Source organism: Narcine bancroftii, chromosome 1 (genome assembly GCF_036971445.1).
Source record: "Narcine bancroftii isolate sNarBan1 chromosome 1, sNarBan1.hap1, whole genome shotgun sequence".
Lineage (NCBI taxonomy): Eukaryota > Metazoa > Chordata > Chondrichthyes > Torpediniformes > Narcinidae > Narcine > Narcine bancroftii.
Genome location: NC_091469.1, coordinates 352702169 through 352717712, shown reverse-complemented (window position 1 = coordinate 352717712; position 15544 = coordinate 352702169). Strand labels below are relative to the sequence as shown.

At 36.7% G+C, this 15544-nt stretch overlaps 1 protein-coding gene across 8 annotated transcripts in view; it reads right to left on the bottom strand.

Moving 5' to 3' along the window:
- Positions 1–2625: 2625 nt before the first annotated feature.
- LOC138749495 (zinc finger CCHC domain-containing protein 2-like) overlaps positions 2626–15544 on the bottom strand; it is a 111534-nt gene continuing 98615 nt past the window's right edge. For 3 of the 8 annotated variants that reach the window (XR_011348699.1, XR_011348710.1, XR_011348704.1), the window contains 3 exons: positions 11070–12482; positions 4106–6942; positions 2626–3463 (listed from right to left, as the gene is read on the bottom strand). Coding sequence is in view for 1 of the 8 variants with exons in the window: in XM_069910927.1 (XP_069767028.1) it covers positions 6016–6020; positions 11070–12482 (1418 nt within the window). In the remaining 7 variants the exon portion in view is untranslated. The remainder of the gene's footprint in view (positions 3464–4105; positions 6943–11069; positions 12483–15544) is intronic. The other 5 variants (XR_011348703.1, XR_011348707.1, XR_011348700.1 and 2 more) reach the window with 5 other exon arrangements.

Sequence of the window (15544 nt, the reverse complement as noted above, 5' to 3'; positions counted from 1 at the left end):
GAGATAGCAGCGCGACTCGGGCAGGCAGGCGGCTGGAGAGACGGCAGCGTGACTCAAGCGGGTGAGGGGAGGGGGTCGTATTATACACGGGGGTAAAATTTTTCCTCCTCAAAAATGGGGGGGTGGGGTCACATTATATACAAATATTTACGGTACATCACAAAGTATTATCCATAGATTTTATCTATAGATGGAACCTGAAATTAACCCAGAAAGACTTTAAACTCTATACTGATTCATATATATATAATATATATATGTATATAGGAAGGAAAATTGGAATTTCTTTAATGTCTCCATTATGTAATAATCTGATGTTACCTGTGATAATGAGGAATAAGATTTTAAATATATGGATCTCAAAAAAGGATTGGGTACATTGCAGACTGTTAGAAGGATGGAGTCTTAATGTCATTTGAACAAATGAACAACATTTATAATGCTCCAAATGGCACCTTTCTTTGCGATCTGCAATTAAGGGCCTTTCTAAGAGAAAGCTGGGGAATAACATGACTCCACCAGGGATGACTCAACTGGAACGCACATTATGATGGGTAATATACTTAAATTTATAACCCAAATATATTATGCCCTGCAAATGGATGGGGAAAAGTTTGGAATTCATTGGTCCAGGAAAAGATGGGAAGCAGATCTAGCAGTGTATATATCAGAACAATCTTGGGCTGAATGGTGTGAGGATGGGGTAACTTCAATTATTAATGTGAGATACTGTTTGGTGCAATACAATTTTCTCCATCAATTATATATGACACCGCAAAGATTGCACAAATCAAAGCCAGAGATGTGGAATAGAAAGGACATTTTTCCACTCCGTATGGGTGTGTGTGAAAGTTAATGTTTTCTGGCAAGAGGTATCGGAAGTGTTAAAGATTACTGGATTCAACTTTCTTGTTATAAATATATCTATTGGGGAATTTCAGAGATATCAGTAACCATTTAACTGAGTTTTGTGACAGAGTATATAGATAAGTTTTTTAGCGATAAATTGGGAAAGGTTTGTTAGAGAAGTTCACATACAAACACTTTAAAACAGATCTTATTTAAAATACTGGAGTTCTGCTCATGCTAAACATGTCAGCCCCAGAGCATTTGCAAGAGCTTTGGAGAGTGCCCAAGAGACTTCACTAATGGATTGTTGTTTACAAAAAGGCAACAGATGAAAGATCTTGTCAGAGCTGCAGATTGTCTGAAGATGTTCCAAGAAGGTCATGTGGTTTGGCAGGCAGAGTCAAACAGGCTTTCTATCTGTAAGAGAGAGAGAGAGAGAGAGAGACACACACACACACACATAGATCAGTTCTACAGTGTTACAGCCAGCAATAGCAGCTGGGACTGGCACAGGACAAGCTGGCAAGCTTGTGGAAAACCCCATTTGGAAGACAGGTTGTAAGTGCTTTGTTCAGCCTCGTCAAAGCCCTTGTGGTTCATGCAAGAGGAGAGGACTGGCTGTTTAATGTTTCACTTGGATTAAGTGAAACAAGAAGGAACTCTGTGGTGACCTGAAAAAAAGAAGTTATCATCTGGAGAACCTTGACGGGGCAAGTTTCTTCGGCAAGACACTGAAGTGGGTGATGCAAGTAAATGTACAAATCTATCTCCGAAAATTGACAAGAACCTTCCTGAGTGGTAACCATTTACCTTTCAAGTACCAAAGCCTGGTGAACTTTATAAATGTTAAATTCTGTGCACAGTATAAGAATTGCCTGCAACCAATGAACTTGGAGGAATGAGAAGCAAGATTGGACTGTGAACCAAAGAAATTTTCTGAACTTATACACATATTATATACATGTGCATTTAGAATTAGAAGGGGGTTAAGTTAGGTTAGTTAAGTCAATAGTGGTAAGTTAAAGTGTGATTCTGTTTTCATGATTAAAGATAATTAAAAGCAACTTTTGTTTAAGTAACCATTTGTCTTTGTGAATATCTATTGCTGCTGGGTTTATGGGTCCTCTGGGCTTACAAGTTTCAAATATAGTTTACTAAGATTGCACTGGCCATAGCCAAGAAATGTGTCATAGTCACATGAAAGTCAGACACACCAGTTTCTTTGAAAAGATAGATAGCAAAAATAGATAGCTGAATTCCCATGGAAAAGGCTACTTATAATTTAAGAAATAAGCATGACACATTTCTGAAGACCTGGCAACCATATATGAATTACATTGAAGCACAAGTATAATATTACTGCTGTTAATTTGTGATCTGCCCTCGATTTTATATTATGTTTATTAGTAAAATAGACTTTGAGCTCCAGCGGTGGACAGAAAGACTCGGTATTCACTTATTTTGTTTAAGTTAAGAGGAAGGGAAAAATGGGGGGGGGGGGGGAGCTGGGGGCTGGAATGTTTTTGCTTTTGTTATCAATATGTATGGATTTCGCATTTTTTTTTATATAAAATATATAAAAAAGATTTGTATTTTTTATGTAAATGGAGTATAGATTATTTTGCTATATTTATGTAAAGGCTGTATACCTGATATATGCTTGAAAACCAAAAAATAAAATTTATATAAAAAAAGCATAGATTATTATGGCTGAATACTGTTTCATAAACAATGAGGAATAAAAACTCACCAACATATTGGCAATAACTCTCCTACTCCAATTGAAATAGTGATATTTATTGAATCCTGAGCTTATTACATCCCAATGAAGCTCATGTGGTCTTCTTAACTTCTTATCTAAAACCAGGTTCAGTTTTGTATTGAATATCAGCTTAAGTTCTTTTATCCCAATCCATGGAGTGAAACTTGAAATAATCAATTTTTTGATTGAGGAGAATGAGTATGCTATCACATTTTAGAAAATATGAAGCAAGAACATGTACTACACACTATAATTAAAAGGTGATTGGATGATCTTTTCATAACATTGTTTAAAATTCTATCAAAAGCATTTATTGCTACCTCTTTCTTCCATCTAGAATTACTTGCCATAACAATTCTATTCATTACTAATCAATTAATTAAAACTAATATTTGCACAAAAAAAAAGACAAATGCTTCAAAATGTTCAGGAACCAAAATTAAACTGCAGCCAGATTGATCTTCATGGTAATTGTATCTCTGGGAAAGGTGTTCATTTTTGTAAATTGAAAATGATTTTTAAATCAACTTTTGACATCAATAATTTTGAAACATTTCTGAAAAGATTTTAAAAAAATTGTTAAATAGCTAAAGACTGCGACGTTTGCATTTTATAATAAAAATATTTAAAGTATTGTAAATCTGAATTTCCAGGTTCAATGTTGATGTGAAGTCACTTGAAAACATTCCCAGCTTTAGAAGTTGATAAAGCTGGAGATGGAACTTTCCTGGATGTTCACGAGTTTTGGATGAAGGACATCATCAAAACATTGGTGGAAGTTCTCCCATCAGTCAGGCTTTGCTTAGGACCAGTTGCTTTGTCCAAACCAGTTTAGTAGCAACAGTTTGTCAGCTGTAGATATAAGTTTGAAATAACATGACAATGTGCTAAATAATTTTGAAACATTTAATCCAGGCACAATGGAATTTTCTTTACTAAGGACAATGGGTGAAATGCAAAACCAAGAGCAGATTTGGCAACTTATTTCTGAATTCTGTGCTCTGTAATAATGGCCTTTGAGCATTTGCAAGTCATTTTAATCCCTTTTCCCATATATGGCCAGCTTTCTCTGCTACCAGGACAAGGTCTACCATCAACTAGGTATAACATCTCATATTCCACCTGTGCAGTCTTCAATCTGATTGAACTTTCCAATTTCAGTTAACTCTCACCTACTGTTTCCTTCCTCTCTCCTTACCTCTTTCCCAATCTTTGCACACATTTTTGTCTCTTCCCTTGCTTGGTCCTATCTGCCGACTACCAACATTTCACCCTGATGGATTCCTCCCCCCCTCAAAAATCTGGTTTAATTTTCTCTTCACATTTCTCCTAATCAATTGATTTATCCAGTCCTTTGTGTACCTGTTCATCACCCTCCACCTGTCATCTTTTCCACCTTCATCACTCCCTCAATTTGGCCTTTCCTTCTCTTTTACTGAACTCTATTCTTTCTATTTGTCCTTCATCTTTCCTCAGTCCACATCACCAACTCACCCTTTCAATTCTCCAGCAAGTCTTGATGCAGGGTCTCCACTCAAAACATTGATAGTTACTTTCCAATCATGTAGTAGGCACAAGTAATTAATCCAAGGCCAAATTGCTTCCCAAAATAAGGCCCACATTATTTCCATCAATTATGCTTGTCTTGGGTGGTCCAAAGGCAAATTACAAGTTAACCAAAAGATATCCAACAAAAATTAACAGTGATCAAAAATAGCATATTTGATAAGAGAATAATAATGTTCAAAAGACATTTGGACAGATATATGGATTAGAGTTTAGAGAGAAATGGGGTAAGCCCAGGTCAACTTGGCTGGCATGAATGAGATGGGCTGAAGAGCCTGTTCTGTATTGTGTGATTGATTGTGTACCAATAAAGGCAAATCAATTTTGTGTGTACTTGATTTGGTTTCTTTTAACTGTTTTACCATCAAAACTCATGTACAAGATGGAAATAGACACCAGGAAAAAAATGTTTTTGGGACAAGGGAATAAAATTAAAACCAACAAACGACCAATAAGGTCACAAGTCTGGGATTCAAACACTATTCTCCTTAGATGATTTTGCTGACTCAGCTATTTCAACAGATAATGTCAAAACAATTATTGTTCTATTTGAATACAAGACAAGCAAGGACTGTGCTTAAAATAAGAAACTGTAATAAAAGGTTTGAATATTTTTATTGCTATTAATTCAGGGGAAAATTGCATAAAATCCAAAAATTGTTCTAGAAATATAAGTGACCTTTCCAGGACATAACATCTTGAGTATGAAAGAATACCGGTAAACAAATGAACAAACTGAAGGTAGCAATATACCTCCTATATAAAGTACACTTTTTAAACCATAAAATTAGCTCCAATACACCAGAGTTATTTAGAACCACTGTCGTATGATTTCCTCGTCTCTGAATTGGAATTTGAAGAACAAAGAGCTCAATCACACCAAGATAATTATTTTGTATCCAACTGGTCATTCAAAAATCCAGGTAAAACAAATGTGCTTTAAGGAAACGAATTGCCACACTTTATCTGAAGATTTGAAAATAAATTAATTGATTCACACAGGTAGCAGTTTTTAAAAGAAAACATGCAAGAAATAATTCAGTTGCTGTCCTGTATACAAGTTCTGGCTTCTCAAAGCAGCTCAACTGGAATAACCAGAGACAGATCAAGCCAGCTCCAATAGGTTTGCTTTGTATATGTATCAGCATTTTGTTGACACTAAAGGGTTTAAGACAAAGATTTTTAAGATCCTACAACACATTCAGATCCTATGGCACAGTTGCTTGTTTTCAAGTCAGAAAATTACATTAATCCACTCAGGAGAGGACAATTCATTTACAGAAAAAGCAGACTGCTTGCACACTAATATCGTATCTCTGTATATCCCATGAATTTTAGTTAAAGGAAGGCCATTCAGGCAGCAAGGTGCAAATTCTCAAAAACTGCCATCAACTAAAAAATGTCAGTGTACTTTGAAGAAATAAACCCAGAAACAAATAGTGCATGTTGGCTTTTTTTTCTCTTTCCAAAATAAGCAGCAGAGCATAAAGTAGGGACATCGCTGAAGTGATTAATATCATCTACAACTAGTGCATTAGTCTTCACATTGTAGTCATGGAAAATGCACATGAAATGGTCAGTTCAGAACCATTCCAATTTTGCAGAACTCATTCGACCGAAAATAAATATGAAGCAAGTGGTTTTCTAATCATGAGAATTTGTAAGCGTTATGCGTCACTCTCAGCAAAACATTTGTTCTACATTCTAAAATTTGAGTCAACATGTGACAGGAGGTTGTAACTTAAAGCCTTTTACTATTTTTTTTAAAAAAGAATCATGTAATTTTCAATGGTACAGTATAAAAAAGGGACTCACATAAAAGTGTGGCCATTGAATATTCAACCTAAAGATAAAAAGGGGGAAAAACATTCACACATTATTAAAAACAGTCACAATAAATATACCTAAACTTAAAGTATCAGGAGTGATTAGTTGTTCTCAACTTTTGTTTTAATATTTGTTTCTCTAAGCTCTACTGAAAAAAAAAACACTAATTGGACAACTTTGAAAACCGTTTCGTGTTTTTTTTTTAATCAAGATTAATACAGGCACTCAATTTTCCAAAACTTTATCTTCCAAAATCAATATAAAAGGTTTTATCCATATCAATGTCTAAATTTATTATTTTTCCAGTAGGCCAAACAATGCATTTCTAAATTCGTGCCTATTTTTCAAAGTGGAGTCGCTTCAACACAAATTGAAAGAGGACAAAATAAAATGAAATAATGAACAAACGAGACTCAAAATTTGAAGACAATTTGTTTCAGACAAAAGATGGAGCATAATGAAAGATATGACCTAGCATTTCAACTGGCAGCAAGTTTGCTCATTCCAGGTCAGCGTCTACTGGACAGGTAGATTCTGAAACACTGTGATAAATTATTACAAACAATGAACATTGCACGTGCCACTTGGTACAATACATTCATCAGTGCAAAACCAGAGGTCATTATTGTCAGCATTTCTGGGTCATTATACAAACTGCTTGTTTGCCTCATGAACAATGCAGCCAATACAGACAAAGACATGTTCATAGGAAACAAAATGCCACAATAAGTTCAAGGCAATCAAGACCTTAGTGACAACGTACTAATTCAAAACAAATGGATAAAACCATTAGTTTTTTTTGCTGGATGGAAAGAGCATCAAATGTATTATTAGGGTCAAAACCCCACAAATCAGGCTCATTGCCAAGATGACAAATTTTCTAGCTTAGTCAGCTGAATCCAAATCATGAGGTGGGGCAAACTTTAATTTGAAGGCACCTGTGTAAAAAAAAATATATTAGTAAAAGTTCACAGTAGGATTTATTACAAGCAAAAACACACAAACTTTTCAGTAACTTTTAGAGGAAAAAAAAATTTAATTCTTAAATCATATAATTTAAGCATTCCATTCTAAGATTATTGCAAAGGTGCTACACTGTTCAAATTGTTTATTTGGCAAGGGACTGTTTAGTTTTGTTGGGCTGTGGAAATATAGAAGCAATCATTTTACATAATTCTCACTTTCTTGTTCTCCAAGATAATGACAACACTTTAGCTTGGCGAGGCACAGAAATGGGCCCAGTGTCAAGCTTTGCTCCAACCATAGGTATGTTCCATCATCAATATTCATTCTGCACAAGATTGTTGCATTAAATTTTGTTTAGATTGGTGTCGATCATAACATTCAATGTATTTGGCAGCTGGATTTAACCTGCAAGACTGCTTTATTGAACAACAAGAATGAAATGCTCTGGCTCTAATGAGGATAATATTAATAACCTGATTAAGCTTAACATTCTCCATTTTTTTTAAACTTTTTGAAGAAATATCAGGTAACAATGCCACTTTCCAAGTACAGACAGTCCCTGGGTTTAACATAAATTCTGTTAGCTGGCTCTATCTTTTTTTTCTCACAAATTTCTTACTTTTTTATTTAATACTTCACTGTGTACCATTTCAGTAACAATATATACAAACATTCGTCATTAAAATATATACTGTGACATTTTTCCCCTTTCCCCCACCCCCTATAATATAAAGCAAGAAAAAATGGGAAAAATATAAAATAAATAAAATACAAAAGAGAAAAACATAAATCGTGTCGTCCTAAATTCCATATTAAGGTATTTTCGTACTTGTAGCTTATCATTTTAAGAGATGGAGGTCTGAAATCTCGCTAGCTCTGTCTTTAACCCGAATTTATATTTAAGTCAGAACCAGTACACATGGTCCTTATTTAGCGTCAGTGAATCAAATGTTCATCTTAATATATAGTATATATTGTGTATTTTACCTTGACATGCATATAAAACATTTCACAATACACCAAAGTATCTTAAACATAATACAGTACATAATAATACAGGTAATAATAGTTCTAATCGTACTTTAAGGCTGAGCAGCGGCCATTTTGCAGGGTGTCCCCCCCTCCCTCCTCAGTGGCACAATCGCACTTTAAGGCCAAGGGGTGGTCATTTTGCTGCTTTGCCCAGGCTGCGTGCAGTGCAGCCATTGCACACGCCGCTGCTTCTTTGCCTAGCCTATGCACGGCATAAGAAGACAGCGGTGTCGGGATGGCACACGCCCCCTTCCTCCCTGAGATTGGTGTGGGGTCTGGTGGTTGTTTTTTTTGAGGGGGTGGGGAGGGAAACAGAGGGTGCTGAGCAGCAGGACCAATCCGGGGACTGTTGATAACACAATACTAATAAAAATTTAATAATTTTTGGTCATTGCTATGAGAATTATGACTCAACCACGCTCAAACCAGAAGTTGATGCAATTCTACTTCTGGCTGGTTTGATGGTTTGTAACTATGGGTTGTTCATAAATTGGACTTTTTTATCTGCCTGTACCATTTGAGAATCTTCTCATCTCTTAAATTTCTGAATATTTGTTATCAACACATTTGCACAGGTCACACCTAACTGAATTTTGATTAAGCACCTTCAAGCATGATCTACTGCTGAGTCCTCCTATCAGTATGCACAATACTTCAGCAACATCGGACCTACTTTGTGAAGCTGCCTTTAAAACTGCAACACTTGGAATAGAATGTAACAAGAACACAAATTGTGTCCTACTAACAGTTATTCAAATATTCATTAATCAAAAATATATAAATGGTCCTTCTCCAAATGCAACAATCCCTCCATTACATCAGAAATCATTTCCTGCTTTACCTCCTTTTCATGAATTAGAATGGAACTCCAGATGTTATTTATGGTTGACATACACCTTCCCATGTACAACAGATCTGTACTAATATTAATCTTTAAAGTTAAAATGTAATATTTTTAGAAAAATTGTAGTGGGTTTGGATTCAGGGACAGACACTTGCACATAGAAACCATTCTGAAAATCGAAATCTCTGATAAGCCATTGTTCTGCTGGAAGCTGGTTTGCTTAAAAAGACTTCTAATTAAAAACTGCAAATAGTCATAAAAGTCTTATGACTGCTCTCTATTGAGAACTCAAAACAATAGGTATTGTTCAGAAGCAGCTGTGTAGACACACTGCCATTCTGCTGGTTATGGTCACAGACAGGCCAGAGTCCATTGGCTCATGATTCATACTTTTGAAGAAGGCATTATGAACTTTAAAGACAGAAATGATGAATTGTGATGAGACATTTCAGAGAAACATATTACTGAAAACAGGGATATTTTGAAACCAGAAGACATCTGGCCATCCTGTAGGTAACACAGGATTGAAGGGACTTGACCATCCTGTAAATCACACAGGAGTGAAATGCAGTTAAAAAAAAGACTGCTTATGAAAAGGGGGAACACTGGAAATGTGGTTTTGAAGAATTTAGCTACCTCGCTGTCTCTAGAAAAGAAGACATATCCTACTGGATCCATTTTTATATGGCCACTTCATGTAGTTCTTGTGTGGGTTCAAGAAATCATCATGGAAGAAAAGTCACTTCACTGTCTCTTTGGAAAAGAGGACAGATTCAGTGTGTGGAACACAAATTCCAAAATCATGCAAGAAAGAGAAAATCGTTCGCATGAAGAAACATTGCTCTGAAAACAACTCTATAAAAGAAATTTGAGTTTTAAAGAGGTCTGCTGTTTCAAAATACTTCAATATTGCTTTTAAGCAACAATTTTAAGAAATCTGATGCCTCACACTTACTCCATCATTGCTTTTGAAGAGCAATAAAGACTTTGAGTTTCAACACAAAAGGTTTCTGAGACTGAACTTTAAAATCAACTCTTGAATCAAGTTTAAACTGTAATAGTTTGGGTTTTAATGTGCATAGTGGGGTTAAGGTTAGAGTTAAGTAAGAAGTGTCATAGTATTAATAACTAATAATAAAAATTGTTTTACCAAAACCACTGCTGCTGACTTAGTACGTAACACCATGCCAGTCCTGAACTTATCCTTTAATTTCTTCATGGTACATGGAATGACTTATCAGCTGCCTACTGTGCGTGTGCGGGTGTGCGTGCATGCACCCCACCATCACGCATCCTGTAATTTCAACAGACAAAAAACTTACAATTCTCCAAAGCATGTTGCCCAAAACACCTTTGGAAAATGGGCTCTTCGGAATAATTATTAGCATTACCGCCTTTCACTATTTCCAAACTCTGTCACCAAAACTGGATATAGCATTCATTATGCTGCTTGATAAAAAAACAGTGTTTTTGCTGCCACTGTACATTTGGTACCAGTAGTGCTTCAGGCTCTTTCTAACTAAGTGGATTGCTGATTGTGGGGGAATGACCAATTTTATGCACTTGAACAATTTCCACCAATGTAGTTATAAAGGTAATCTTTACAAAGGAAAAGAAAATAGACTGCAGAAAGTGATTACCTTTTGTTCCAATCAATTCATTAAATCTTAAAATAACTTGGTTCGGTTACATTGCAATTGTCAAAAATTCTAAACTTCAGCTCTGCAACAGTATGAAGCAGGCAGAATAAAGTGATAAAAAGCAGGACACACACATTTGAAAACATTTTTTCCATGTTGAGGTTTAAAATCTATCATTTAACCCATGCATTGCATTTCTTTTTAATTTTTGAAAAAAAAATCTGGGAATTGTTTTAGATTCTGTTTCATAAATTTCTTTCATGTCATTAAAATAGAGAATATCCATATTTGCAAAATATTGGCCGAATTTCAGTGAATACTGGATTTTGCATCCAAAGTTAACATTCATTTCAACAATTCACAGGACACACTAAGCTAAGGGATCACTTTGTTGTCATTCACGGTGTTATATTAACTTCAAGTTCAATGCTTCAACCACATTAATTACATATAGTTAGCACATTTTACAAAATTAATTGCAAGACCATAATCACAGTGAAATCCCACTTTAAAGATCTTAGTATCGTGAGAATCTGAGTTTTGCAGGGTTACTATCTTTTTTTATGTTCAACACACTGCTTACCTGGCTGACTGGCCTCCATGGATGGCTGTTTACAGTCTTGTGCATGGTGTCCACCTATACCACAATTATAGCATGATGCAGTTCCATTCTTTTTAGGTCCTAACCCATTAACATTGGTGACCATATTGGCCACTTGATACATTAATGGAAATCCTCTGATAAATCCTGGCATTTGTTGTATCCCATAGTTTGTCTGATTTGCCATAGGATCATGCATTAGCCCATTAGTATAAGGATTCTGATAAAAGGGCATCTGGGTTCCATTGTTTTGATGTGCTTGGTTGAGGTAGCTACCATTACAAAAAGAAGTCATCCCACTTAACGGGATCAATGGAAATCTGATAAACTGGCTAGGTATCGTGCTTGGATAGTAATAATTTAACAATGGACTACCATTGGTTCCACAGCTACCTCGGCACCCACAAGAACTACAAGTCCCACAGGCAACTTGCTGTGCTGGTTGAATGGTCCCGTTAGTACTAGTATTTCCTATTGCATTTATGTAAGAGGTGCTATCACTCTGAGCTGTGCTATGAGTTAATGCAGTATTGAGACTTGGTACAGGGCCTGGAGTGTGGGTGGGAACAGAAGATCCAGTGGACTGGATTTGACCTATAGGAGATGGAGAATTTGCGGTTCCTTGTAAAGGCAAAACACTGGCTGGAGTTCCACTTAAGTTGTATGAGCCAGATGGTGGCTGCAGAGCAGCAGCAGGAAGCATTACTTTCAAATTGGCAGATTCAGGTGCCGTTGCTATATTTCCATCAGTCTGAGGCAACAAGGTGTTCAGTCCTGCTAGGTTCTGTGTTGAAGGTTTAGCAGTGGGATCTAAAACAGAAGACACAGAGAGTTTCCCAGATGGAGAATGGCTGTGTACAGGGATGAAGGCAGTATTAGCTGATCCAATGTTGACAGTGACTGCTGGTGGCTGGGGTCCAGGAACATGGCAGTTCTCCATATTAATTTGTGGTGCTGTCATTTTATGTCTGTGCACCATTGGATGTAGAGCAGGACCAGCAGCCTGCAGAAGGAAAGGAGTTGGCACAGACAGAGGGGAGGGCATTAGGTCCAGTCTCTTCCCTGCTTCTGCAGCACCAACTGACGTTACATGTGACGAATCTCGGTGAGAGACGGCAGCAGGAGGGACTGCTACAATCATTCCTACAGTTTTACCATCAACAGGAGCAACATAGTCTGATTTTGTTCCACCATTTTGCATCATGTAGTGTATAGGAGGCATCATAGGAATGCGAGGAAGCAAAGCGGTTGGCTGATTTCCTGGAATAGTACCATTCTCACTCTGTACTGGTGCTACCTGAGCGGTTGGCCTGCTGGTAGATCCACGGGAAGAACTACAGACGAACCTCTCTTGCTGCCTATCTTTCCCAGAATCTTCTGAAGTGCTGTCAGAATCTATCCAAAGAAAATAAGATTTATCTTTGGTGTTATGAAACAGAAACTCCAAGAACTTCAATGCTCACAAGAATATCCACTACAAAACTAGAGAACAATAGCATTCCTTTAATAACCAAGTAAAATAAGATGGTAAAATAGATATTTACCTTGATTTGAGGGTCGACTTCACAAAATCTGCCTTGGTACAACTATGTTTTTAAAAACAAGGGAAGCAGCAACCACAAAGCCCCAAGCCCATTTTGTCTGCCATTTATTTGTTTGCCTTATTTAGACATACAGCACAGTAACAGTTCATTTTGGGTCATGAGTCCATGCCGCCCAATTTACACCCAATTAACCTACACCTCCAGTACGCTTCCAATGGTGGGAGGAAACTGGAGCCCCCAGGGAAAACCCACGCAGAAACGGGGAGAACATACAAACTCCTTACAGACAGAGCGGGATTTGAACCCCAGTTCTGATCACTGGCACTGCAAAGGCATTGCACTAAACAATACGTCAACTATGCTAACCTTAGATCAGGTTGCCAATGGTCTGCATCTCAACTCCCTCTAACCAGATCCTTCTAACTGGACACCCCCAACCACTCTGTTCATACTTTTACCCATTAAAATATGTTTATCTGCACTGAAAATTTCAGTTAAATATCGATGCGCAACACAAAATTGGTCCACTTTTTCACGGATGCTACTCATCTGGTGCTTGCAAAAATCTAAATTTAATGTTTATGGAAAATACTCATTATGTTTGTTTTAAAGAAAGCATTTTAGATTCAGCATTAATTATTGTTGGCATCAGTGAAAATGCTTAGCCACCTCCAACATAGCTGTACCTGATTCACAACTTATTTTCTTTTTGGTATGGTTGCTCTACAATGAACCAGGCAGGATCCTCTGCTACATCAGCAATATTAGAGTGAGAAATTTGTTGATTAGGTCACAAACAGCAATGGAATTGAATTTTGCTGCAAGTAATGGCTCAAAAGATGCTCCATCTTGAGTTCTGAATCCATTCTCTCTTAGCATGTTGATACTGCCACACAACACAAGGTATTCAGTGCGAATATCACTCTCACCAACAATGTTATACCAAGGTACATCAATAACTAGTAGTTTGGGAATACAAGGTCAAAGGGTCTACATAGTGCTTCTCTCTTTATTACTTCAGACCCTTCTAATATCTTATTAATTTTTTTATTTTTCACACTATGAACCATATTGACCAAAATGCACACAAACATTTCCCTCTTGAATATAAACAATGTCATTTTCTCCCCTTTTCCCTCCACCCTTCCCTCCCTCCTTCACCCCCCCTCCCCGCCCATTCAACGATCAACATATACTTCTAATATCTATGACGTCAACCGGGTCTGTTGTGAATGAGGCATTCTTAGAGTGGACATTGAACTTCCCCTATTTAGTGTATACTTCACATCCTTATTCTCAATACTCTTGTCAAGTGGCATTATTCAGCTAAGAACTGAATGGAGTTGTTCCATCTGTGGAAGTAAGTATCTGCCTAGTATGGAATAATGTAGATAGATCAATTTTTATTTAATGTTCACATGTGCTTTGCACAGAATGAAGGGAGGATCATAAATACCATAACACACTGTGAGTCCCATACTGTCCTATCAGGGCAAACCTTAGCCTGCTAGTAAATCTCCTTTCAGCTTTGAGTTCCCCAGATTATGTGACTTGCAAAAACAGCTCAGGAAGATGAAATGTAAAACCCAAATGTTTAGAGGAATGTGTCCCCTTAAGGTGAAAACAGAATACTCTGCCTTCAGATTTCACAAGTTATCTCTTGGAGTGACAATAAAGGTGTTTGAAGTTCTGCATGACTAAAGAGTCCAGTATTCCAAATGTTATCTTCTGATTTTAAGAGTAGCAAAAAGCCCACAGTAACAGGGACTGCGATATTTTTTGGGTGCCACTAGAAGAGTTGTAAATGCTTGATCAAAGCTATGTTTTCAGAATCCTGGTGTCAGACTAAAGGAAAAAGGAGACAAGGAAAGAAACCAGCCTGATCACTGACCAAGATCGACAGCATAAAACTGGATAGAAGGTGACCAATTAGCAGGCTCACTTACTGAAGAACCAGCTGCACAATAGCTGTGCACCCCATATTAACTGAGTTGTCAAGTTTTACAAAACAAATAAAGGGTGCTTTTTAACAGGGTTGTGGTCCTGAAATTTGTTCCAAGGTTTGTAAGGAACAAAAACATTAACACATCTTTGATTAGATGCCATGACAATTCATAAAGAACAGAAAGTTTTTACTTTTCTAAATATACAACTGTGATGCTACTTATAAATCTATCCCAGATTCTTTTTACTGTAAAAATTCTCAGACATGGTCTGCACAATAAGGATACTAACACTGGATGGAAAGAGTCAAGGACCATTGATATAACAGCTGTAAGAAAAATGATCTGACAAAAAAAGATATTGTAAGAACAACAGACGCAAACACAATTGGAGGATATATATAACAATATTTATAGAAGCTGTATCATGACTATATCCGCCTTTCTCAATATTTGTAGTGTCAAGATGGTAGGATGAAGCCTCACTTCATTCCTTGCAAATAATAGTAATTGACAAAATATGTTTTGAGGAAAATGGCATTTTTCAAATGAATGCTGTGCAAGTAGAGCTTCAGTTCCATCCAGAGCCAAAATAGCCATATAATTAATTGTAGAAGAGCAAGGTCACCTCCTTCCTGGGATATAGTCATCTCCCTCAGGAACTATTTTATTGATACCATGCATCTGGTCACCAATTTGCACAATGCACCACTGGCTAATATTCCAGAGTAATTAATTTGCTGTATCACATCAGTATACACTTGATATGTGATTAAAAACAATTTTAAAAACTAAAATTTTATAACCAATTCTACTTATCAGATTCAAAATTCATGTCAGAATTTCTAATCTCAGGTGGATAACGTTAAGAGAATATTGCATTTCCAAAAATGCAGCATTCTCTTAACATGATCCATCCAAGAAAATTATTCTTAGAGCAACTTTTGCAGGGATTGAACTGGAGGGCAAG